General features: G+C 58.6%; 1 protein-coding gene across 3 annotated transcripts in view; it reads left to right on the top strand.

Moving 5' to 3' along the window:
- Positions 1-22,845, top strand: part of LAMC3 (laminin subunit gamma 3) — a 29,542-nt gene extending 6,697 nt beyond the window's left edge. Inside the window, exons 2-29 of one of the 3 annotated variants that reach the window (XM_061352752.1) lie at positions 5,100-5,297; positions 8,565-8,869; positions 9,007-9,137; positions 10,053-10,219; positions 10,741-10,929; positions 11,083-11,200; positions 11,281-11,379; positions 11,689-11,825; positions 13,156-13,272; positions 13,531-13,723; positions 13,927-14,039; positions 14,262-14,480; positions 16,200-16,388; positions 16,473-16,718; positions 17,037-17,190; positions 17,281-17,423; positions 17,505-17,683; positions 17,779-17,917; positions 18,327-18,532; positions 18,795-18,871; positions 18,963-19,097; positions 19,429-19,573; positions 19,689-19,847; positions 20,163-20,265; positions 20,378-20,577; positions 20,815-20,961; positions 21,846-21,945; positions 22,514-22,845. In XM_061352752.1, coding sequence (XP_061208736.1) covers positions 5,100-5,297; positions 8,565-8,869; positions 9,007-9,137; positions 10,053-10,219; positions 10,741-10,929; positions 11,083-11,200; positions 11,281-11,379; positions 11,689-11,825; positions 13,156-13,272; positions 13,531-13,723; positions 13,927-14,039; positions 14,262-14,480; positions 16,200-16,388; positions 16,473-16,718; positions 17,037-17,190; positions 17,281-17,423; positions 17,505-17,683; positions 17,779-17,917; positions 18,327-18,532; positions 18,795-18,871; positions 18,963-19,097; positions 19,429-19,573; positions 19,689-19,847; positions 20,163-20,265; positions 20,378-20,577; positions 20,815-20,961; positions 21,846-21,945; positions 22,514-22,764 — 4,559 coding nt within the window. In that variant the 3' untranslated portion in view covers positions 22,765-22,845. Of the gene's footprint in view, positions 1-5,099; positions 5,298-8,564; positions 8,870-9,006; positions 9,138-10,052; positions 10,220-10,740; positions 10,930-11,082; positions 11,201-11,280; positions 11,380-11,688; positions 11,826-13,155; positions 13,273-13,530; positions 13,724-13,926; positions 14,040-14,261; positions 14,481-16,199; positions 16,389-16,472; positions 16,719-17,036; positions 17,191-17,280; positions 17,424-17,504; positions 17,684-17,778; positions 17,918-18,326; positions 18,533-18,794; positions 18,872-18,962; positions 19,098-19,428; positions 19,574-19,685; positions 19,848-20,162; positions 20,266-20,377; positions 20,578-20,814; positions 20,962-21,845; positions 21,946-22,513 lie in introns of those variants that run through there. The other 2 variants (XM_061352751.1, XR_009725321.1) reach the window with 2 other exon arrangements.
- Positions 22,846-24,803: the final 1,958 nt, after the last annotated feature.

Raw genomic sequence — 24,803 nt, 5'->3', positions numbered from 1 at the left:
ATCTCCCCATGGGACTGGTACAGGGAGTCACTTAGGAAATGACGGGGCTCCAGCCCCCTGGATAACCCTCCCTGTTATGGGTTTAGCTGGGCCTGTGGTTGTGGTGACCATCTGGTGGCATCTGCTGCTGCTCAGCTGTCACCTACCCTCCTAGTGAATGGGGTGCCAGGGGATGAGTCCATGGACCCAGCACAGGGCAGCCATGCCAGAAGGCTGGCTCCCATCACTCCTACCATGGTGGGATGGATGGATGGATGGATGGATGGATGGATGGATGGATGGATGGATGGATGGATGGATGGATGGATGGGCAGGCAGAAAGACTTCTCCCCATAGCAGGGAAGCAGGGGAGGACAGACAGATGCACCTCATTAACCAATAAGGTGGCCTCAGGTGATGATAACAAGCCCATTAAAGGGGTTTATCAAGGTAGGCCATGGGCTGGCAGCAAGGCTGCTGGTTTTAGCTGAGATTCTGCTTTTGGGCTGGGTAGAGCCTAAGCTCCTGCTCGATAATTAGAAAGGCTTTGAGGAGGTTTGCACTGGTTGGCCTCACTTGTGAACAGCCGTAATATGATGAGTGATTAGGGACTGTGAAGCTTTTGAGCAGGTACCATTAAGCTACTGATGAGCTTGAGCAGGGAAAGGGCCTTTTTGGCTGTGCCTGAAACCCACTGGTCCTGTGCTGACCCATCTCTTCCTCCTGTACTGGTCCCCAACCTCCTGAGCCCCAGTGAGATGGGTGAAGCATGAATCCTGGGGACAATGACAGCTCAGTTGTCATCCCGCTCTTAGTCCAGGTCAGATCTGGCGTCCTTCCCCAGTGAGATGGTGAGTTTGTGGTCATGCATGACTGAAGCTGGGATGTCCCTGTTTTCACTGCCTGCCAGGTGTGAGGAAATTTGGGATAATTGGCTCTGAAAAGGTGGCTTCCACACTATTTGTGCATCAGGGGAGGGGATGGTGATGCCTGTCCTGGCAATTGCTTTGGGAGCATCTTGCCCCCCACAGAGCTGGTTTCCCAGCTATGGGGCTACCCCACTTGTCTGGGTGCTGCTGGTGATGCTTTCATGTTCAAGGGGATGACCTCTTGAAGGACAATGTCCCTGCCTTGTTCTCCTCTTGTCCTCCCTGAAGCCCTCAAAGGCTGGGAGCAAAATCCGCTGGATTTTCCCTGCCTTCCCTCCTCTTCTCCTGCCTACCTTGGCAAAACACCCCGCAGCTCAGCAGCATCCTGCCCATCGCAGTCTGGTTGGCATCACTAGAGCTGTATTTACAGCAGTGTTAATTAAATACTCTCTGTAATCAGTGCCATGCCTGACCCCGCTCTGTGAGCCAGGGCTGGGCTGTAATGTGCCATCACGGAGTGAGAACACGACTGCTGGTGTCCTGGGGATTTTCTAACAGAGATTTACTCATCCCAGGCCTTCCATTTCTCTGTTTCGTGACATTTTGCAAAGTTCAGGTTTACAAAATAAGCCAGTGCGTGGAAGAGACGCTGCAGATGTTATTTACACTGCATGTGCCGTTTCCCACTCCAGGGGATCTTCATCATGTGGGAGCAGAACTGAGGGGGGCTTCCAGATGTGCTCTCCTGGGCTGGTCTCCTTTGCCCATGGGGCTGCTGCTCTTCATAGCATCATAGAATGGTTTGTGTTGGAAGGGAGCTTAAAGCTCATCCAGCTCCAACCCCTGCCACGGGCAGGGACCCCTTCCACTGGAGCAGCTTGCTCCAAGCCCCTGTGCCCAACCTGGCCTTGAGCACTGCCAGGGATGGGGCAGCCACAGCTTCTCTGGGCACCCTGTGCCAGCGCCTCAGCACCCTCACAGGGAAGAGCTTCTTCCTTGTATCTAATCTAAATCACCCCTCTGTCAGGCTAAAGCCATTCCCTGCCACTTCATCACCCTGCTGCAAAGCCCTCGGTGCTGGAGATCCCTGCTCCTCACATACCTCTGTGTGCTGGGGAAGCAGTAAAGTGCTGTGGCTGTGCCGATTGAAATGACTGTGGCATCATGCAGCTGAACCTGGCTCTAATCCCCACTCCAGTCCCAGGGCGAGGGATGGAGTGGGAAAGATGGAGCAGTCGGGGCTGCTACCCCAGAAGGGCCAGGCAGGCAGGCAGGCAGGATGGATGGGCTGCTGTTGTTTTGGGGGATAATTGGGATGCTCAGATGCTCTGCTCTTAAAAATAAGCCCTGTGTAAAAGCTGGTTTGGCGCACGGGTGCAGAGGCAGATGCTGCTTGCAGAATCCTGTTTTAGTGTGCAACAGCCTCCCAGGGGCTCAGTTATGGGCAGAAAAGCCCCTTTTGGCAATTTGCTGGTGGCAGGAGCTGCCTGCTCCAGGAAGGTGATGCAGCATGTGTGCTGAAACCCAGGGATGGGGAGTGTGGAGGAGGGTCCATCCTGGCAGGGTGCAGCAGGCACGGAGATGCACCAGCACAAAGTGATACCTGGTGCCTTTCTGACCCATTGCCGTTTAACCCATGCTCAGCTCATGAGCTCTGTTGGTGAGACCTGGGGAAAAGCTGCATGACCAAACCTCGTCCTCAGGATGGAGCTGCCCTTGTCCTACCCAGCGCTGCAGCAAGGGCAGCTCATCCCTGCTGGAAAACACGCGTGTGCCCATCTGGCAGTACTGGCCTGGGATGCAGCTGGGGTCAGGGGTACCCATCCAGCTCTCACCGCATGGGATGGGGTCACCCTCAGCCTCAGCCCCACACCAAAGCACCCTGTCTAAAGCTGGCTGTGCTGCCAGCTTTGAGCTGGGCTGCGGGATACAGGAGCTGTGGCTCTGCACACCTCGCTCCTGCCCCGTGCCTGCCTTGTCAGGTCTGATCAGGAGGAGCATCAGTCGGCCCTGCACTCTCTCTCCAGATTTAATTAACGGGCCTTTCATCTCTGCCCTGAAGGAATCTGCTATCTTCTGTCTTCTTAATTAACGTTCATTAAGCAAATCAGAAGAACATTTTCTCCTCGCCGCCTCCACAGCTCTTAACCCTTGCTGGGTGCCAGGTCCCTGCTGGGGCAGGAGGTTCCTGGGCTGTGATGGCAGGTTGGGCTGTCACCACAGCCTTGGTCACCATGCCTCTACTGCACTTGGACCAAAGCCCTGGGGCGGTGGGTGACGTGTCCCCAGGTACAGAGGACTTCAGCTGAGGTGGGGCTGGGGGCAAATCTCAGCTCTGTTTTCTCTTATGGACACCCTTGTTCAAGCTTGTCCATGGCAGACAAGGGGCATCCCATAACCAGCTTTAGCTCTTCTTCCTGTCCAGGGATGAAGCTCACCCACGGCAAGGTGATGTATCTGTGGGTGAAGGTTTTGCTGTGAGAAGCCACTGTCCAGACCTGGTAGGCATCACAACATGGGAAAGACGTGTCCAGCATCTCATTCTCAGAGAAAGGGGGATTATTTGGGGCTACTCTTGCCCTTCTCTTGTGCAGTGACATTAGATGGGATAGGTTTTTCTCCATGTAGTGTCACCCAGATCTCCATCAAGCTCTGGCCCCATGGGCTGTGCTGGAGGAGGAGATGGGATGGGGGTACCCATCAGTTCTGTTCAAATCCATTGTGCATCCCATGAGCAGTCACTGCACCCTGGCTGCATGGCCTCATTACTCTCTAATGCAAGTGGGGATGGGTTGGGCAGGGAAATAATCTCCTGGGTGTGTGTAACACCCTGAGGGGAAGGTGTGAAACCCATTGCATGGGAGACCCTCTCCTGCCCACAGCTTGCAGCCCCAGGAACAAGGCAAAAAGCAAAACACGTGGAAAACCTCACCCCTGCAGCATGCACATCCCCTTAAAACAGTCAGCGGAGATGCGCAGGGCAGTTCTGGAGCTGAAAACCCTTCTCTTTCTCCCCGGAGGCTGACAGCGGGTTTGCTCTTCGGTGCTGGGAAATTCACCCTTCCCAGCAGAGCTGGCTCGGGCTGTCAGAGCCCGGGTCAATATATGGTAATGGGGCTTTGAACCGGCGCTGCTGCGGGAGCCGCTGCCGAAGACTCTGATTCACAGCTCCCCTCCGGTGCTTTCTCCCCGCAGAGTGTGCGGAGAAGGGGAATAAAACAAATAGGAGTGGAAGGGAAGGGGAGGGGAGGAACGGAGCTTCAATTATACATGAGGGTTAAGCTTCCAGGGCTCCTGGGGGCAGCTCGGCTGAGGACCAAAGGCAGTGCTCCCCTTTGCACCACTTCTGCAGAGTGCAGCCCGCATCTTTCCTCATGTGCTGTCACCCTCCTGCACCCCATGGGTCAGATCTGGAGGGTGCCACAGTCCTGAGAGGGCCCCCCCTCCGGCACAGACCATCCTTAGTGTTACCGGTGAAGCTGCTGATAAAGTGGCTTTGGCACCCTGTGGAGATGCCCCATGGCAGCAGGCAGGGATGGGAGCCCTCATTCATGGGTGCTGGTGTGGAGGGTTAGGGGCTGTCCCAGACCCACCAGGTTGGTATGAGTGAGGGAGCAGTGTGATTTATGGGGTGAGAAGAGGGTGCTGGGTCTGCTCCAAAGCTTTTCCCTCACCCTCCTCTTGATTTTGGGGCTGTGACAGAAGTGGAGGCTCCCACCCATCTAAGGGAAAACCCATGGTGTGGGGCATGTATCACCGCGAGCTCATCACTGGGGCTGAGAAATGGAGCAGCTCAGCTCCATCACCCCATTCCCAGAGCAAATCTCCACTGGAGGGATCCCATCCTGCCCAGCCCCGCAGCGTGTGGGACCAGGGAAAGCCCAGACCTCAGAGCCTGGATTCACACATGGAACTTCGGACATTCCCAGCAGCTTCCACAAGGTGGACCTCGGAGCGAGAGGAGGTGCCGGGCAGGGGGACTTGTCCCATCCCATCCCATCCCGTCCCATCCTGTCCCGCCTGCTCTCGCTATGCCATCCGGAGGAGGCTCAGAGTGCGGGCAGGCGAGCCCCAGCATGGCACAGCATCCCGTGCTCTGGCTGGTGGCCCTGCTGTGGCTGGTGCTTAGGGCAGGGGGCTCATCCTCCTGCTGGGACCCCCGGGGCCAGCCCCGCCGCTGCATGCCTGTCTTTGAGAACGCTGCCTTCGGCCGGGCTGCCCAGGCCACCAACACGTGTGGTTCCCCCCCAGAGGAATACTGCCTGCAGATGGGTGCCCGCCACGCCAGCGCCCTGTGCCACCGCTGCGATGCCAGTGACCCCCAGCACCACCACAACGCCTCCTTCCTCACCGACTTCCATAGCCAGGAGGAGAGCACCTGGTGGCAAAGCCAGTCCATGGCCTTCGGCATCCAGCACCCCAACTCTGTCAACATCACTCTCCATCTGGGTAAGTGCTGGTGGGAGCCCCTGCGGTGCTCCATGGGCAGTGGGTGCAGCGGTATCTGGGTGTGGATGCTCCTGCATCCCATAGCAATTGCTGTTGGTGCAGGGTTAAAGGCAGGATGTTCCCCGCGGCTTTTAGGGGGTGTTAGAAGGGAGATGCCCTCTATGGGGAGATCACCGAAAGGACCCATGGGGGGGTCTGCCCCATCCATCAGCAATGCTCTGGTTCTTTGTGGGGTGAGGATGCCAGCACTGTGCCAGCCTCTGCTGTTTCCCAGCCACCTCTGCCTGGGGTATCTGCTCTCACAAGGCTGCTTTTATCTATTATGCAAGTTTACATAGTGGGGGACAGGCAGGTCCCTACCCCTGGTCCCCCACAGAGACCCTTGCCCGCTGTGGGTGAGCATCGTGGGGCCAAGCCTTGCGCATTGCTGAGGATGCCCAGTATGCCTCATGGACCCAGAGCTCTGCACACACAATCCCAGTTTTCCCAGCTGGGATCTGACCCTCTACATTTCAAATACTGTTCAAGCCGCTCACTCGGAGGGTACTTAAACCCATGGGGCATGCCTGGCGTTTTAAAGAGGGTTTTTTAACATTTGCCTGCCATCTAAACTACCCTGACTATTGGCCAGCACTGTAAAATCTTCATTCTCTGCAGTCTCCTGCCATCTGCATGCCGAAGGGGGGTAGTGGAGGGGCTGTGATTGGAGCCGGTAAGGGGACAGTGGGTGCTGGTGGGACCCAGCGGCCAGGGTTGGGGTGATGGTGGAGGGTCTGTGCCTGCCCAGCAGTGTCATAGGAGCTGCTTGGCTGGGTGAAGGTCACTGCTTTCCCAGCCCCCTGTGAGCAGATGGACATCTGGCCCTTGTCCCCTGGGCTGGGCTCCCCGCTGGGCATAAGAAGTGATGCAGGAGGAGCCTGCTCCTGCCAGCCCCATGGGAGGATATCTGACGGCCACTCACCCATCTAACACAGGCTGTCATTGCCCCAGATTCACTCCTGTTTGACCCCGGGCACACACAATCTGAATGGAACTTGAGAGGCCAAGCAAGCCATCGCTGCTGGGCGAGTTTGTGGCCACCAGTCCCAGCTCAGCACATGGATCTGTGCAGGCTCCAGCACACCGATGTGTGCAGCACCCCCTTGCCCAGCCTGAGCTGCCCAAGCCTTGGGGTTTGCTTCCCAGTCTTTGTTCTGGTTCTCCCCCAGCTGCAGCCCTGTTGGACCCCACACTTGGGTTTCCAGCGGAGTCTTGTCCAGCCCCTGTGACCTCCCTGCTGTGTCTGCCTCCTATTAACACATCCAAGGCCATAACGTTGCACTGAGCTCACCCTCAGTCCCGGTCCCTGTGTCCCTTCCTGAGCCAGAGCACTCAGAGTACTGATACCAGAGCATCCCTTCCTCCTGCATGGCTCAGATACTTTGCTGTGCTGAAAAGTGACATTTTGGTGCCCAGTGCATTGCTGTGACCTTTCCCATAGCTGCTGGGCCCTGTTCTTGTCCCAGCTGCAGACTTTTATTGCTACCTTAATGCTTTCCCTGGGTTTATGGAGGAAAAACCCAAGTGGCCCCTGCAGCTCCCACATGTGGCCCAGGACGAGTCATTGCTCATCAGCTCCACTGAGTAATCGGGTTTTTTAACCCATGGAGCATGTCCCTGCCATGCTGCTCATCTTGCCCATTCCCGAGCCAGATGTCTTGTAGGCTCTGCAGCATGGTTATTAACTAACATATCAAACGAGGTGCACAAGACCTGTGTGTACCTGCGTGCTTTGATTGGCATTAATTACACTATCCCCCTTTAAATCTCTCTGGTTTCAGCCATGCTGTTACAGAGCATCCAACTCGGAGCAGATCACGAATCCCAAGCACTCGTGGCCATTGCATTTACCCTTCAGACATCAGGGAGGAACCCAAAGTACCCGAGGGCAGCACATCTTAAGAGAGCAATCAGGGCTCCCGGTGCTGTCACCCTCCCAGCATCCCTGTCCCGCTGCACTGCACCCTCGCCTTTGGGATGCGTCACACCTTCCCGAGCAGCAAAGGGCAGGCAAGCAGCCTGGGTTATTGTCTGGAATTCTTTTCTCTCAGCAGAATGAGGCTGATTTAAACTCCGGTCTGGGACAAGCACGCGCTCCCTCGGGATGCTTCCCAGGGCAGCCAGTCTCCTCCACCCCGGCTGGAGGCACCGAGCTTGGGCTCCCCCAGCCCTGCGGTGCCTCCCCTTTGCGCAGGGCTGCTTGGGGCAGGGGCTGTTTGTTGATACAGCGCCGAGCTCCCTTCCTCTCCCAGAGGAAAATGCTCCAGGAGGTGATGGCCCTGACCTCGCTGCTTTGGTTGACATCCCCACAGGGACCGTGCTGTCTGGGAACCAGCCCTTGCTGGGCATCCCCCCTGTGCGGGGTGCAGGCAGGGGCACCCCCACTGTTGAAGTCCCAGAGCATGGTGGTAATGAGACGATCCAGTTGTGTCCCCTTCCTGGTCCTCATCACCTCTGGTGGGCTGTGAATGGGTCTGTGCTTCCCCCCCGGGTGCTCCCCATGTCCCTGATGGGAGGCAGCTGCTTTTCCCAGCTCTGGTAGCTGGGCTGCCTCGGCTCCCCCGCAGCAAAGTTGCAGCTCATATGCGACAGTATTCATATGGGCCCAATTAAAGGCTTGTTTTCCTAGTCCCGGAATAACCCCTCTAACATTCCCAACTCATTATCTTTTCAAATAAAGCCAAAACCTTGCAGCTAATTGTTTAGTGCTGTCAGAAGCGGTGCTGTTATGGAGCAATCCAGTCTTTGAGCTGGTCCTTCATCTCTGGCAATTAAGCGGTTCTGATGTTCACTTTGGTGTTTTCTTTTTCCCCTTTTTTGTTAATTCTTTCAAGCACTTTCAGAGCTGCCCCGGGGATTGGTGCCTCTCTTTGCACCATGGATCCCAGCATGAAGGTCTCTGGGAAGGGACTGGCCTTGACCCTTCCCACCTCCCTATCCCTGTGGCACTGCTGTCCTGGGGATGCTCCTCAGTGCCCTGGGCCTGACTCTTCCTCTCTGGCAGCTGGTTAAAGCCTGGTTTTGCAGTGGCTCTTTGATCCTGCAACCCATCTGGTTGGATGGATCCGGATGGGGTTTGGGCTGCAGTGATGAATAGCAGGGTGCTGTTTTCTCCTCTTTTAGCTAGATGGGGTCAGTGCAGGGGGATGCTGGCAGCTATGCAGGATGGAGTGCTGGGATGCTGATGCCCATCGGGAGATGGTGACTGCATTGCGGGTCTGTCCCTAGGCAAAGCCTATGAGATCACCTACGTGAGGCTGAAGTTTCACACCAGCCGCCCCGAGAGCTTTGCCATCTACAAGCGCAGCCGCGCCGGGGGGCCCTGGGTGCCCTTCCAGTACTATAGTGCATCCTGTGAGAAGACCTACGGGAAGCGGCAGCGGCTCTACCTGCGCCCGGGGGAGGATGAGCAGGTCGCCTTCTGCACTGATGAGTTCAGCGACATCTCCCCACTGAGTGGGGGCAACGTGGCCTTCTCCACCCTCGAGGGACGGCCCAGCGCGTACAACTTCGATGGCAGCCCCGCGCTGCAGGTGCTGCTGGGGTGGGAGGGGAGATCAGTGCGCTCATGCCTGTGATGCCCTGCATCCTTGTAAGAAGAGCTGCAGGATGCATCCCGGCTGGGGAGCTGGTGGTCCACACCAAAGCATCTTCCCCATGTCTCCTATAGGAGTGGGTGACCGTCACTGACCTGCTCATCTCCTTGAACCGGCTCAACACATTTGGGGATGACATCTTCAAGGACCCCAAGGTGCTGCAGTCGTACTACTATGCCATCTCCGACTTCTCTGTTGGTGGCAGGTGAGAGCAGGGGTGGTGGGACCTTCCTGGTCTCGTTTGAGTTGTGTTTTGGGGGCAAACTGCCCAGGTGTGGCTTCCTCCATGTATAAACTGGCAGTGCGGAGATGAGTGATGAAACCTTGAGCCCTTTTTCCCTTCAAGCTCTCTCCGTTTGCAACCAGCTGTATTTGTATTTGCTTTGCCCCCTCCCAGCTTTTAATGGCTCCCATGGCTTTTAATGGTGCTGGGGCTTGTGTTACTACTACTGTGGCCCTGCTTGGTCCCTGGGAGCAGTAAAAGAGGGGTCCTGTGGTGCTAGCAGAGAGATCCCTGGAGCCTGGTGGAGGAGCTTGGAGCACGGCCATGGCCTGAGGAGCTGCTGGTGGGATGGGGGAGCAGATGTGGGACAAAGAAGCTGGTGGCACCCACTTGGTGCAGCCCTTGGGCTGTGCTCCAGCTGGGAGGGGAGAGAAATCTCTCTATTGTGTGTAAAAGCTGCTTGCCCTGGGCAGGGCCATGGCTGCTCCCCAGTGGCCAGCAGTCCCCATCATTGTCAGCTCACCCCAAAAGGCTCCAGCTGGTCAGCATCTCACACAGGCCACCCTCAGTGTGCGACCCAAGGGCTGGCTGTGCTGGGAGCACCTCAGGGACACAAGGGGCAGCTTCAGTGCCAGCACAACCTGCACTGCTTCCTTTGGAGCTTTCTGCTTCTCAAGGCCAGGCTGGATGTGGTTCTGGGCAACCTGGTCTAGTTGAAGGTGTCCCTGCTCACTGCAGTGGGTTGCACTAGATGACCTTTGAAGGTCCCTTCCAACCCAAACCATTCTATGGCTCTGGGCAACCTGCCTCCCTGCACAGCCCGGGCATGGCCCCAGTGCTGGCTGCTGCCCGTACCGTGTCAGAGCATCTCACCCCTGTGCCGGGGCCTCGCTGCAGGTGCAAATGCAATGGCCACGCCAGTGAGTGTGCACCGGACGAGGCCGGGCGGCTGGTGTGTGTGTGCCAGCACCATACAGCCGGCACCGACTGCGAGCTCTGCCAGCCCTTCCATCAGGACCGGCCCTGGGCCCGCGGCACCGCCGAGGCTGCCAATGAGTGTCTGCGTGAGTATGTCCTGCCTGGCTCCGTGGGCATTGTGTGTGGTTGGTCCCAATGGGGTTTGCTGGTGCTGTATCAGCATCAGCACGTCTGGAAGCTCCTGCCCTTGCTGCATGGGTTGGAAGCGCCCCATAAGGCTGCTCTGGGCAGGGAGGGAGGAATGATCCATCCCTGGCAGTGTTCAAGGCCAGGTTGGACACAGGGGCTTGGAGCAAGCTGCTCCAGTGGAAGGTGTCCCTACCTGTGGCAGGGGATTGGAACTGGATGAGCTTTAAGGTCCCTTCCAACCCAAACCATTCTGTGATTTGCCCCCTTCACAGCATCCTCCTGGGATTCCCCGGGATTTCTTTATGCCATGAATGCAGCCATCTGCTCCATGCATGATACTGCACCTACCATCCAACGGCAGAGTCACTGCCAAAACCTCCCACCGCTGAGCCAAGCAGCCCCTTGGGCTCACTGAACCCCATAGAACGTTGCTTTAACCCCTCTGCCCCCCAAGTGCCAACCCCCCCATTCCCTGCAGCTTGCAACTGCAGCGGCCGCTCGGACGAGTGCTTCTATGACCGGGAGCTGTTCCGACGGAGCGGGCACGGGGGACACTGCCGCAACTGCCGCGACAACACGGCCGGGCCGCACTGCGAGCGCTGCCGGCCCAACCACTACCGCTGGGAGCCGCAGGCACCCTGCCAGCCCTGCCACTGCCACCCCGCGGGTGAGCGCACCCGCACCCAGCCGGGCTCCGGCCCCAGACCCCTGCCCCAGCCCGGGCTCGCCGATGGGGATGCTCGGGGTGCGTTGTCCCTTGCCCGGGGGCTCCCCACATCGCCCTGGGGTTGAGCCTCAGGGCTGGCCGGGGTCCCCGCAGGCTCCCTGCAGCCGCAGTGCGATAGCTTGGGGACCTGCCTCTGCAAAGCCAATGTGACGGGGTGGAAGTGTGAGCGCTGCAAGGACGGGTACCACAGCCTCAGCGAAGGCGGGTGCAGGTGAGGAGGAGCCCGGCCCCGGGCGGGAGCAGCGGGACAGGGCTGGGGATCACATCATGCCTTTATCTTGTCCTCTCTAGACCTTGTGCTTGTGACCCAGCGGGAAGCGTGGGCTCCTGCGACCCCAACACGGGGCATTGCACCTGCAAGGAGAGGGTGGAGGGGCACTTGTGCAACAGGTAAGCACTGTGACCCCCGGATGGGGATGGGACCACTGCCCCTCTCCAGGTTGGGATCAATGGTGGGGCCCAGTGGTCAGTGCAGAGCAGGCGTCTTCCCTCCCATGGACATTGCTGCTTCCAATCCCCTACACAGCCCCTTTGAAAGGCTTTGGGGAGGGAATCCTGCAGGGTCACTCCCTGCAGAGGCCCTACCAAGGTCCTCTGGATCACTGGGATTGGGCTCACTTGGAGCTGTCTCCAGTCCTCCCAATGGGATGCTGCTGTAGTCCCCTGTGCCACAGGCTCCTGTTTCCTCCCCATGCACAGGTGCCAGCCGGGCTGGTTCAACCTGCAGCCCCATAATGCTGCTGGCTGCACCAGCTGCTTCTGCTACGGCCACTCCACTGCCTGCACAGCAGCAGACGGCTACGAGGTGGCTCAAATCCGCTCTGACTTCAGCCAAGGTACCAGCCCCAGCCCTGGGTGAACTGGAGGGCACCGCTGTGCCAGCTCCAGCCCCAAAACTCCAGCAGTTTGGGAAGGCTGGGGCTGAGCATCCCCCTTTGGGGATAACTGGTGGTGATGTTTGGAGGGGGGTTCTCTGATTGTCCCTCTTTTGTTGTTAAACCTCAGCTTTTGCCTCCAGCTCCATGGGGATGCGCTATTCCCATGGCATCCCTACAAGCTGATGTGCTCGCAGGCCTCTGCAAGGCTCAGGGCAGGCTGTGGGGCCAGGCACAGCCATCCCACCACACCAGGAACTCCTGGAGCACTAAAAACCAGCTCAGAAAGATAAAAACTGAAAGGATGGAGCCTAGTGGGAATTTCCCCCTTATTTGCTCCTCTCCCCGTCATTGGCTGGGATAGGGCAGGGATGATGGGAGTTGGGGGAGCAGGATGGGATGCTCTCACCCTGCTGCATCCATGGCTATGCATGGCAAGGCTGGAAGCATTCAGGATGCTCAGGGAAACCCTGCCATCTGCTGTGTGCAGCACTGGCTGCAGGCACCATGGTCCCCTTGCAGGGACCCCTGGGCACCCTTCCTTGCCTGCATCCCGACGGGATGTGCGCGCCAGCAAGCAGATGGATGTGAACACGCCAGGCGCTGGTTTATCCTGATTGCCTTTAAACCACTCTGCCAATTGCTGTAATGTCTTCCACGGCCTTGAAACAGAGCCAGGCTCTAAACTGAGTCTTTTTTCCACCCTTCATGCAGCCAGTTTGGGGCTGCTCTTTTAGGGACAGGTTTGGCAGAGCCCTGGGGATGGGATGCAAAAGGCTCAGCATGGCCACTCCCCAAAGCATTCCCCATCCCGCAGCTGAGCTGGATCAGATGGAAGTTTCCTGTCCCGGGTGAAAGGGTCCATATTCGGGGTGATTTGATAGCAGAGTGCAGCCTGGAAGGGATTTCCAAGTGTTCAGCCTGGGGCTGGGGAGTTTAACTGGTTTCTGAAGGAAACCAACTTAATGCAATTACACCCGTCTCTCCTGGGCTTCCTGCACTCTCCAGCCCACAGTAACATTGGAGCCGCAGCACAGACAGGGGGGGCAAAAGTTTAAAGATAGTAATTTCCTCCAAACCTAAGAAAATAAACAGATGGGGGATGGATAAGGGCCGCTCTCCAGCGCGTGGGAGCATGGAGCCCAAACACAGCAGGGTGTTACAAAGTGCTGTCCCCTTCCAAGACCCTGGAGAGGCTTGGGAGGAAGGGGAGAGCACCCCTGTCCCGGTGCTGGGCTGGTGGGGACTCACCATTCCCTTTGCCTGTGCAATGCTGTGTGCTGTCACACAGGGCCAGAGGGCTGGACTGCTGCAGCTCCGGGTACCACAGACCTGCCACTGCACTGGGCTGATGGGGAGATCATCACTGAGTGGGATGGAGAGGAGCCCGTGGATTTCCTTGCACCAGGTATTGTGTGCGATGGGTCCCTGGGGTCCTGCTCTGTCATTGCTACACTGATGTGTGAGGTGCTGGGCTCCATCCCAGAGCTGAGCATGTCTCAGTAACACAAGGCCAATGGGGAGGGATTGGAGTAGTGGATGAAGACGCTGGGAGAGCAGGTTGGGGCTGGCCCTGCACCCTCAGGGTGACCATTGCTCTTGGTGATGCCCCATCAGAGCTGGTCCCTCCATGTCCTACAGCCTTTGCTCCTCTCTTCCCTTGCAGAGAAGTTCCTGCAGAACCAGCGCCTCAGTTATGGGCAGCTCCTGTCCCTGCAGCTGGGAGTGGAGGGGACGGTGATAGAGACTGGGATGCCCCTGCTCCAGGTCCAGCTGGTGCTGGAGGGCGAGGGGCTGGAGATCACCATGCCCAGCAGCGAGAGCCATCCCCAGCATGGAAAGCAGGCTGTCACCTTCAGGTACCCACACGGTGCTTTGGGGCACCTCGGCTGGGTTTGGAACACAACGTGTCTGACCTTGCCTGGGCTGTGCTCCCTGCATCCCTCAGGGATTTAACTGTGCCCCCTTGCTGTGCCTGCGTCCCATTCGGGAGCCGAGCTGTCCTGCAGCACATGGTTGTCAGGCTGGCCCCCTCCTTCCTCCCTTGCTCCTTCTCCAACAGGCTGCATGAGGCAGAGGAGGGTGTGGAGCCTTCGTTGTCAGCCTTCAGCTTCCAGCGCCTGCTCTCCAACCTGACTGCTCTCTACCTTCGTGTGAGCCACGGCCCTGGGCAAGGTGAGTGCCTCCGAGACTCATCCCCTTGGGGACCAAGCTGGGAAAGGGCAGGGAACATCCCAGCAGCATCAGGCTCCCAGGGATGAGCGGGTATAAATACCAATACCAATAGCAAGGGGTATTTTGGGGTCTCCTGTGCCTGTGTGGAGCGTTTCCAGGCAGGATGGAGAGAGCAGAGCCAAGGGCTGTGCCACCCCATCATGCTGCTCTCTGCTCCCACAGGCAGGCTGTCCCTGAGCGAGGTCCAGCTCACATCCGCCCGCCCCGGGCCAGGAGCAGGGGCAGGCTGGGTGGAGGAGTGCTCGTGTCCCACGGGATACACCGGGCAGTTCTGCCAGTCCTGCGCACCCGGCTTCAAGCGCGAGATCCCCTTCGGTGGCCCCTTCGTCAGCTGCGTGCCCTGCGCCTGCAACCAGCATGGGGATTGTCACCCCCTCTCAGGTGTGCACCCCCGGGCTCCCCATTCCCCCCGTGCTGTGTGCATGGGTGGCAGATCCTGTCCTTGCTTGTTTCTGAGGGATGCTGGAAACCATCCGGGAGGTTGCGGTACCCAAAAGCTGTAAGTTGAACTGGTTGTAAGGACTGGATTTGGAACTGCAAAGAGAGATAATTAATGAAGAGCAATAACAGTGGGAATTTATAAGGGGGTATCTTTCAGGGTACTTTATGAACTTTGAGGATGAGGAAGGAGAGGTGCTGGTCCTCAAAGGAGTAGGCAGGCAGGGATGCAGGATGGGTCTCACAGCCAGCACTGCTGCCCAGTGAGCAGACCAGGACTTGGCACAGCCCTTACACCCACAAACTGGACAGAAACCGGAGCAGAGAAACAAGGAAAAGAGCAGGAAAACAGAGCAGTGCCAGGCTTGCTGGAAGTTCCCAGAGCATCCGGCTCTCATGCTGCCTGCCCAAGCCCTGTTCTGCTTCCAGACCCAGCTCAGAGGTGCGTGACTGCAGGAGGGACTGTGGCTTGAAGGGAGGAAAAAGCAAAGTCTTCAGGGCAGCGTGACTGTGTTTGAGGTGGTTTGTGGGGTGCTGGCTCTCCCCTCCCCTCCCTGCAAAGTGTCTGGATGGCTTTGGCTGGGGAAAGGGGGCAGGACTGCAGACTGCTGCCTTGGAGATTGAGCTGGCTGCATGAATCCAGCACCAGCCTCAGGGCTGTGAGCCCCAACAGATCAGAGCCATGAGGGGTTCATGAGATGCTGCCATCCACCCCTGCGGAAAGCAGCAGCTCTGATCAGTGCTGGGAATAAGACGATGCATTTGGTACCCAGACGGAGCCCCTGGGGCTCCTCGCTGGCTGCCTCCTCTGGGCGAGGAGCTACAACAATGTATGGCTGGGATGGGAAGGGCTGGCAGTGATTTTGTGCTCAGTAAAGTGCCCCTGCCCTTGTGAGCAGCAGCTCTGCAAACTCACCCCTTGTCCTGCAGAGATGGGGTCGGTGCCACCGACTGCATAATCCCAAGGGATGCAGCCAGGCTTTTGCTGTCCTGGCCCGGGCGCTGCCATCCCGCGTGCTTCCTTTGGTTTTATTTCTCCTGCCACCCACTTTTCCTTTCCTTTCTATCGTCCTGCTCTGCCTGGATATGGGGAAAACGGAAGCACACCCAATCCCCTCCTGCGCAACCCATCTGGTATGACCTGACCCCACAGATCGGCGGGGGAAAATCCTCCCCCTGGCTCCTTCCTCCAGTCAAGCCGAGCATCTGCCTGGAGGTGGGGGCATCCTTCCTCCTCCTCCTCCTCCCAGCTGATTTTGGAAGGCCATGACGCACCGGCTGGCTCCCAGTGGGTGCTGGCTGGCTGCTCCCGTGTTCCATGACAGGCTGGAGATCACACGCCTCGCTGCTGCTGGGAAATGTGTTGTGGATTATGGCAGGCGCCGACAGACTCCGGGCACATTGACAGTGCTGCCAGCGCCGCCTCGTCCCAGCACTGCAGGGGAGTGCAGGGCTGGCAATGTGGCCCTGGTGTCCTCTCCAAAACCTTGTTCCTTGAGCAAGGACAGGGAGGGAAAGCATTCCGAGTTGTGGCTGAGGATGTGCAGTCCCAGTGGGATGCCGTGGCTGGAGCTGCGCATCCCTCTCTGGCTCTCCATCCCTCCCGCGGTCCCCGTTGTTATTCAAGGCTGCTTCTGCAGACCCTCATGTTCCTCCTCGCAGGGCACTGCCAGTGCTTACACAACACAGAAGGTCCCTCCTGCGAGCGCTGCAGCCCCGGGTTTTATGGCAACCCCTTCACAGGGCGTTTTGATGACTGCAAACCATGCCCCTGCCCCGGCAGCTCGCCCTGCACTGAGGTGCCCAGCACAGGGGAGGTTGTCTGCACCCATTGCCCACCAGGACAGAGAGGTGAGGCTGGGAACGGGTGAGCAAGGGGGGGCACTGGGCAGCGCTGGCATGGTCGGATCCTTCCCACCTTTTCGCCTTCCCCAGGGAAACGCTGTGAGCTCTGTGATGATGGATTTTTCGGGGACCCTCTGGGGCAGAGGGGCCCTGCGCATCCCTGTGTCCCCTGCCAGTGTCATGGGAATGTGGATCCTAACGCCGTGGGCAACTGCGACCCTGTGTCCGGCCGGTGCCTGCGCTGCCTGCACAACACAACGGGCGAGCACTGCGAGAGGTGTCAGCAGGGCTTCTATGGGGATGCGCTGGCTGTGAATCCTGCTGGGAAGTGCGCACGTATGTATGGTCCTGAGGGCTGCTCCTGCTGCCATGGGTCCCACTGCAGCCAGAATCCTCCCAGCAGTGGAGGCAGAGGGTGAAAAGGGGATGCCTCACAGGTTTAGGGGCTGAGGGTTGGTCCCAGATGCCTAGAAATGGTCTTTGGCCCCTTCCTCCACTGCCATCCTTCCCTGGAGATACTCCATCCACTCAAAGCCCTGTTTGATAGGGGGATATGGCCCTGCATGTTTATGGGGCTCAGCCCTGGCGCCCCATTCCCACTGTCCCATCTGTCAGCCCCATGCAATGATATAAGCAGTGTTTTGTCTCCCATAGCTTGTGCTTGCAACCCTGATGGCTCAGCCCCAGGGCTGGAGGGCTGCGATCCCAGCTCGGGCCAGTGCCGCTGCCTCCCACATGTGACAGGCAGAACCTGTGGGCTCTGCCAGCCCGGCTACTACGACCTGCAGCCCACCATGGGGTGCAAGAGGTAACGTGGGGCTGGGAGGTGTCAGCAGCGGCTGTGGATCCCCATCTCTGGTCTCTACTCTTTGCATCCATCACTCGTTCATCCCCCCAGCTGCCAATGCCACCCGATGGGGTCACAGGACAGCGAGTGCCATGCGCTGACGGGGCAGTGCTCCTGCCAGCCTGGTGTCACAGGGAAGCAGTGTGACCGGTGCCACCACGGCTTCTTCGGCTTCTCTGCCAGGGGGTGCCGAGGTAACGGGGATGGGCACTGCACCATGGGCCCTGAACCAGAGCTGGCAAGCATGGTGTGATGCCTTTCTGCCACCGCTGCAGCCTGCAACTGCTCTCCTCTGGGCTCCATCACGCCGCAGTGCCATGAGAACAGCACGTGTCTGTGCCGCCCCGGCTTCGTGGGCTACAAGTGTGACCGGTGCCAGGCCAACTTCTTCCCCGACCCACCCAGCTCCCGCTGCCAGCAGTGCCCTGCCTGCTATGGGCTGGTGAAGGACGAGGTACTGCTTGTGTCCTGCCATTGTGGGTGCACCACCCCGGCCCCAGCGCTGCGTCACTCTTCTGCTGTGTCCCCCCGTGTCTTTGCTGTCTCCAGGCTGACCAGCTGAAGGCCAGGCTGCAGGAGATGGAGGAATGGCTGCAACAAACAGGCTGTGATGCCCGCCCGGGCCAGTCCCTCCTGATGAGAGATGCAGCCCGGGGAGATGGGCTGCCCAGTGCTCACCTCCTGCAAGGTATGGGGACACCCGTTCGCTCCCCACATCACCCTTTGGGGACCCTCTGCTCTCCCAGAGTGCTGTGGCATGGTGGTGGGTGCAAGGAGGTCCCAGGTCAGTGCTGGGATTAACATGGGTGATGGGGTGACTGAGAGAGGGGCCATGCCTTGTTGTGTAGGGCAGAGCACTGCAGGGATGCTTGCATCAGTGAGGTTTTGAACAGCCAGTGATGGGCATTACTGGGGGCTGAGCTTCGCACATGGAGCACCCTTTGGGTGCTGCATCCCATGGTCCCTCCTGAGCATCTGGGAGCGAGTTGCTTTCCTCTTTCATTAGCAGGCAGTGGGAAGGGTCTTGGGCTTGGGGCAGCATCAGGGAGCCCTGAACACATCCATGGGCATCAAGCAGCCACCTGTGCTGCCTGCAGGTGCCCGGGCCATCCTCTTGGCACAGGTAGGGTGGCTGGCAGGGGCGCTGGGCACCGCACAGGGCCGTCTCAGCAACGCCAGCCAGGCTGGTGGCTGCTCCAGCCACGGACACCCCAAGACCTGCACCCTGCTGTCAGAGATCAGAGCCGCGCTGCAGTCGGCACAACGGGAGATCCTGCACGCTGCAGACACCCTGGCTACCACGGTGCGGGTCCGGGGGGGCTGGTGTCCATCCTGGGGGGCAGTGGGATGCGCAGGACCGGTGGGTGGGATGTGACCAGCACTGCAGCGGGAAGCCTGGGGTCCATGTGGGTACAGCCCTCCTCACAGCTGGGTCAGGAGGAGCTATCTACCTTGCTTGCCAACCTCCTCCAGTCCTTTGGGAGGTTCGCATCGGTGCTGGGCTGGTGGCATTTGGGGGTCCCTGCTCCTCGCTGGGGTCTCACTGCTGCTGTTTGGGATTCAAGGAGATTCCCCAGGAAATCCCTCAGCAGCTCACAAACTGGAGCCGCCGGGCGCTGGAGGCACGGGCACTGGCCATAAGGTAATCAGCACACACAGGAAGGGGAGGCTGCCTTCTCGGCTTGGGGTGCAGGATCCTAGCATCACCCCTTCGTGTTTCCCTGCCCTTGCAGCCATGAGGATGCCTTGGTGCATGTGGAGGCAGTGGTCGGGAGAGCGCTGCGCGCCTCCAACGCCAGCTCCGAGCTCCTGCGGAGCCTGATGGAGGGGAATGGGACGCAGGATGTGCAGCGTGAGCTGGAGGCCGGGTGAGGAACTGGCAGCAAAGGAGCCTGGAGGGCACCACAGCTTCTTGCCCCTGGCCAGGTCCCTGTTACAAGACTTGGTAACAGTGATTTAGCATCTGCCTGACAGGGATGTGCTAAGTCCCATCCAACTCAATGCACTGCAGTGCTGCAAAGCAGAGAGCCAAGGTGGGGGTGCTGCCACAGCATGTCCCTACAGCATGCCACAGAGAGCCAGACCGTGCTGGGGGTGCTGCCCACAGCATGTCCTACTGCATCCATGACTGGGGCCAGGTGTCAGCGGTCATCTCCATCCTTTCTGTCCCTGGGTGACAGTGGCTTCCTGTGCACGTAGGTATGAGGAAATCCAGCGGGCACGGGATGAGCTGGGTGCTAGTGTGGCTGAGGTGGCAGCGGAGGCCAGGAGAGCTTTAACAGCCGTGCAGCAGGCGAATGCAGACATGGCCGAGCAACTTCTGCAGGTGTCTGCACTGGGGCAGGTGAACAGCATCCACACTGGGGCTCCTGCTTGCATCCCCATCCCATGGGGCAGTGCTGCCTCCCGCGCTGGGAGGTTGCTGTTATGGAGCACTGACATCCCTGACCCCACAGCAGACGCTGCTGGTGCAGGCTGGAGAGCTGGTACAGGACACAGCGGCGCTGGAGCAGGCAGTGGAGGCGCAGGAGCCATCAGCTCTGCAGGCCATGGAGGCATCTCGTGCTCTGGCAGCCAGACTGCACCAGGAGCTGCAGAGGATTCGGGGCTTCAAGCAGGTGAGTGCTGCTCACCTGCATGGGGTGTCCCTGTGGAGTAAGTGATGGGGACCCACTGTTCCAGCTGGAGCAATGGGCAGGGGGGGTGCATCCCTCTCCTGCCTCCTCCCCAGGGCACAGAGGGTGACTGAGCTCCATTCCCACTGCTCCAATGACTGGGAGGGGGTCAGGGTGCATGTTTTAGGAGACATCTCCCCTTAGGATCCAGATCTCCCAAGGAGCTCACCTGCTAAGCACAATCAGGGATCCACGTTTCCCAGCTGGGTGCAGCTCCTTGCCCCCTCCCCAGCCTCACTCCTTCTCTCCTCTCCCCAGCTGCAGGACCAGGCTGGCTCTGCCCATGGCACAGCCACATTGGCCATCTCCCATGGGAAAGCTGTGCTCTCCGATGCAGAGTCCCTCTTGGCCAGCGTGGAAGGTAAAAGACACCAGCCAGAGCACCTCTGGCCACAGCTCGGCTCTCATCACGCTGGCTCTGGGCTCCAAGGGGAGAAAGGGGCAGTTTGGTGATGGCCGGGTTGTCCCCGCAGGCATGAGGAAGGTGCTGGGGCATCGGAAGGGCCAGGCTGCCCTGCACAGGAGGATGGCGCTTGTGCGGGATAGGACGGTGGTGGAGGCCCAGAGGAAGATTAAACAGGCAGAGAAGACACTGGGAACCTCCTTATCCATCTCCACTGCAGCCCAGAGGACAGCCGGGGAGGCTGAGCGAGTCGCTGGGGAGAGCGCCAAGGTCTGAGCAGAGGGATGCGGGGTGCAGGAAGCCCACATGAGGCTGCAGGACATGGCTGGCAGAGCCCATCCTGCTACCGGGCTCCCCAATACAGCTCCTGCTGCCCATCCAGCACAGCCCATCCTTGTCTGCATTGCAGACCAGGGGGATGCACCCGAGCAGGGCTCCAGCCTAGGAGTCAGCCATGGTTCCCCTGCATGTCCCGATGTGACTGTCCCCATCTCCATCCCTTTGCAGAGAGCACAGGCTGTGCTGCAGGAGAGCAAGCGTGCCTGCAAGCACTCCAGCCAGCTTGCTGTGCGTGCCAATGAGACCCAGCGGGAGCTCTCCCGGCAGGAGCATGTGGCTGAGAAGCTCAGGAGGGACCTGGAGGATGCACATCAGGTGAGCTGGGCACCCTCAGGCAGGCTGTCCTCCATAGAGCCTGGAAGGGGATTTGCCCACAGGGGAAAGCATAGGGAACAACCTGGGAGCTCGGGCTCCACTGTATGGGGATTGCCTTGGGGATGCTCCTGAGGAGGACTTGGGGGTGCTGGTCGATGAGAAAATGAACATGAGCTGGCTTCAGTGTGTGTTTGCAGCCCAGAAAGCAACCGTATCCTGGGCTGCATCAAAAGGAGCGTGACCAGCAGGTCGAAGGAGGTGATCCTGCCCCACTGCTCTGCTCTTGTGAGACCTCACCTGGAGCATTGTGTGCAGTTCTGGTGTCCTCAACATAAAGAGGACATGGAACTGTTGGAACAAGTCCAGAGGAGGCCACGAGGATGATCAGGGGCTGGAGCACCTCCTGTATGAATACAGGCTGAGAAAGTTGGGGCTGTTCAGCCTGGAGAAGAGAAACTGCATGGAGACCTCATAGCAGCCTTCCAGTATCTGAAGGGGGCCTATTAGGGATGCTGGGGAGGGACTCTTCATTAGGAACTGTAGTGACAGGACAAGGGGTAATGGGTTAAAACTTAAACAGGGGAAGTTCAGATTGGATATAAGGAGGAAATTCTTTCCTGTTAGGGTGCTGAGGCACTGGAATGGGTTGCCCAGGGAGGTTGTGAATGCTCCATCCCTGGCAGTGTTCAAGGCCAGGTTGGACGAGGCCTTGGGTGAGATGGTTTAGTGTGAGGTGTCCCTGCCCATGGTAGGGGGGGTGGAACTGGATGATCTTAAGGTCCTTTCCAACCCAAACCATTCTATGATTCTATGATTCCCTCCCTGCTCCTGTCCAGCCCAGGGGCAGCGGTGTCCCTGATCTGGGTTTCTGTCTGTGTTGGAAGGTGGGGACAGAGGTGAATGACATGGCAAAAAGTCTCCAGGAAGCCCGGGGCTCACTCACTGCAGACATCGAGACCCTGAACGACCTGCTGCAGAGCCTAGGTGAGACAGGGCCCTGCAGAAGGGACACCCTGTTGGGGTTTGAGGCTCTGGCATCCAGGCTGAGCTGGGTGCCTTTGCTCAGGGTCTTAGCAAAGCTTCTTGAGGGCTCATATCTCAAGGAAAGTCCTCTTGCAGAATGGATTGGAGCTTGCTGAATGTGTGTGCTCATGCATGGTGTGGGGACAATCATTTCCCTTGGCATCTCCAGGAGGAGCAGGGCTCCCTTTGGAGCCGAGGGATAGGTTCATTCCTTTGTTGCTGGTTGGGTTTGCTCCATCTCCTCCTGCTTTGATCATCTGGGTGTATTTCTGAGTGCTCCAGCACTTGTGCATCTGAGCACTTTTGTAAAGGGGTGGAAATCATCACCCATCTGTAAGAGAGATGTGCCCCAGCCCTGCCTGCAGCCACAGCCCTGTTTGCTTACCTGCGATCCCTGGGAAGCTGCACTGCCTCCATGCCCCGCTGCACCCGCTCCCTATAGTGTGCCTGGTGCTGAGGGTCTGGAGCTTGTCCAGAACCTCTGTTCCCAGCTCTTTTCCTCTCACCCCTGTCCTCTCCCTTTGCCCAGGTAACCTGGAGCTGGCTGTGCCGGTGGACGCGGTGCTGAGCGCCGGGTGGCTGCAGCTGCAGCAGCTGCGGCTGCGTGTGGCCGCACCGGGCGCCCTGGCTGGGCAGCTCAGCCTGCTGCAGCAGGAGGCTGCACGGCAGCAGGAGAAGATCCAGGCGGTGGAGAGCGACCTGGCTGAGATCCGGGCTGACAAGCAGAACCTGGAGGACATCCTGCGGAGCCTCCCCGAGGGCTGCTCGCAGTGGCAGTGACAGTGACAGGTCCATGGCGGCTGCTCCATCACATCCGTGCTCCCCTGCAGAGCGAAGGACACCCTGTGCTCACCAGCATCGATCCCCACACTGCTCTCTATACAGTATCACAGCCCTGGTCCTTATTTGCACTGGTTCAGGCTCAGCATCCCATGTGCTCTGTGGTGTGACTTTGGCCACTGGCTGTCCTCAGGGCATGGGGGCAACCAGCTACCAGTGACCACCCATATTCCTGTAGGATATGGAGGAACGTGGTCATGGAACATCACAGAGTTGATCTCTCACCATGGAGTGAACAAAGAACTGCCACCGACCTCCATGCTAGACACATCCTTCCATCTGTCCCACCACCAGGGAGGGACTGCTTATCAAGTATGTAACATACCAAAGCTGCAGCCCCTCCTGCCCCAGGGGATAAGAGAGAGGCTGTTGAGCCCACGCTGGAAGCTGGCCCTGCTGCACAGCATCCTGCAGTGCAATGCTCATGTGCTGTGGTCACAGAGGTGCAAAGATGAATCCTGGTGAAGCCAGGCAGTCCCAGCTGTCCTATCCCGGCTCTGCTTGGCTCGGTGGATGCCACCAGCTCTGGCTATGAAGCAGCCCAGCTGCTGGCGGGTGGCAGAGCAATGCACTGGGCAGGAGGGGGCAGAGCTGATGCTTGCAGCCCCGTATCAGCACCCGAACACCCTCCCCGCTGCAGAGGAGCCGCTGTGGCACCAGGCAGCGCAATGGAGAGCAGCAGGACACGGCCAGCTCCTGCCAGTGTCACTCCCACAGGATGTCAGAGGTCGGTGGCTGTGTCTCCTTTAAAGGAAAGGCATGTGCGTGTGTCCACCCTGCACTCCCATGCGGCTGGGCCCGGCCCTTGCTCAGCCCACCCTGTGCTGGCTGCATCCTGACTCCGAATAGCAGTTGAAGTCACTCCCATCAGACCAGAAACGAGTCCCCAGGCTGGAGCCCACTTCTCTTTTTAACCTGTTTTACCTGTTTTCTTTGCTTCACAGTGCTGGAAATCAGGTTTGCTCAACTCTTTTTGTAGTGCTAGATGTGTATGTGCTGCCACAGACACTGAAACCCCCAGTGCCATCCCTGGTGGGTCCAGTGGAAGGGACATGGGATTTTCCTACCAGGAACAAACCTGTCATCTCCCTCCTAATTCTGCCCAAGGACTGGGCTGCCAGACCTGCAGCATTGCAGGGGCTCCCTGCTTGCTGCCCAAGAGCAGCTCTGCAAGGCACAACCACACAGCAGCATGAGCACACTGTGGTTCAGCCTGGGTGAGAAGCAGGGAGCCACAGCCACGTACCATCTCCCTTGGGCTAACAATTGCACATCTCCAATCCCCACATGGATTTGCTGCTGTTACAGAAATGCCAAGCCTTTGCCTTGTGCCTGCTGCCAAAACGTGGTTCATCCTCCCTTTCTGGTCTCCTTGGAACTCTGTTTTAGCTGGTGACACCTGCCTAGAGCTGTAGCCATTAAAATGTCTTAATATAAGATAAGACATAGCTATGCATCTGACCAAGCAAACAACAGCAGGAGGGGGAGATGTGCTTGCTGCCTTCTCTAGGAGCAGAGGTAGCTGCACCCAGGGTTGAAACACAGCTGGGTCCATGGTGATGGGTCCATGGGGATGTGGGCCAACTGCCTGACAATGCCTACTAAACCCCACTTTAATATAGCTATTTCTAAGAGAAATGCCTAGTGGAGAACACAACCTCCACAACAAGCTGCTCAAGGTTATGAATGACCCATCCTTGCAGTGCTCAAGGCCAGGTTGGACACAGGGGCTTGGAGCAACCTGCTCTAGTGGAAGGTGTCCCTGCCCGTGACAGTTGGGACTGTATGATCTTAGGGTCCTTTCCAACCCAAGCCATTCTATGCCAGGACACACATCCCTTGCTCATGCAGATGCTTTTTCCCTGCTGTTTCTGCACCGGAGCTCCTCTTGTGCTTTATTACAGCCCCGAACTGCTCCCAAACAGCATCTTAGAAACGTGGTCCCTGTGCCGGCAGCCTCCAGCGACCGAGGTCCCGCT

This window comes from Neopsephotus bourkii, unplaced genomic scaffold, assembly GCF_033783945.1.
Source record: "Neopsephotus bourkii isolate Nb327-2 ecotype Australia unplaced genomic scaffold, CSIRO-AGI_Nbou_v1 NB_659, whole genome shotgun sequence".
Taxonomy (NCBI): domain Eukaryota; kingdom Metazoa; phylum Chordata; class Aves; order Psittaciformes; family Psittacidae; genus Neopsephotus; species Neopsephotus bourkii.
The sequence above is the reverse complement of the archived record's forward strand: the minus strand, read 5'-3'. Positions and strand labels throughout refer to the sequence as shown.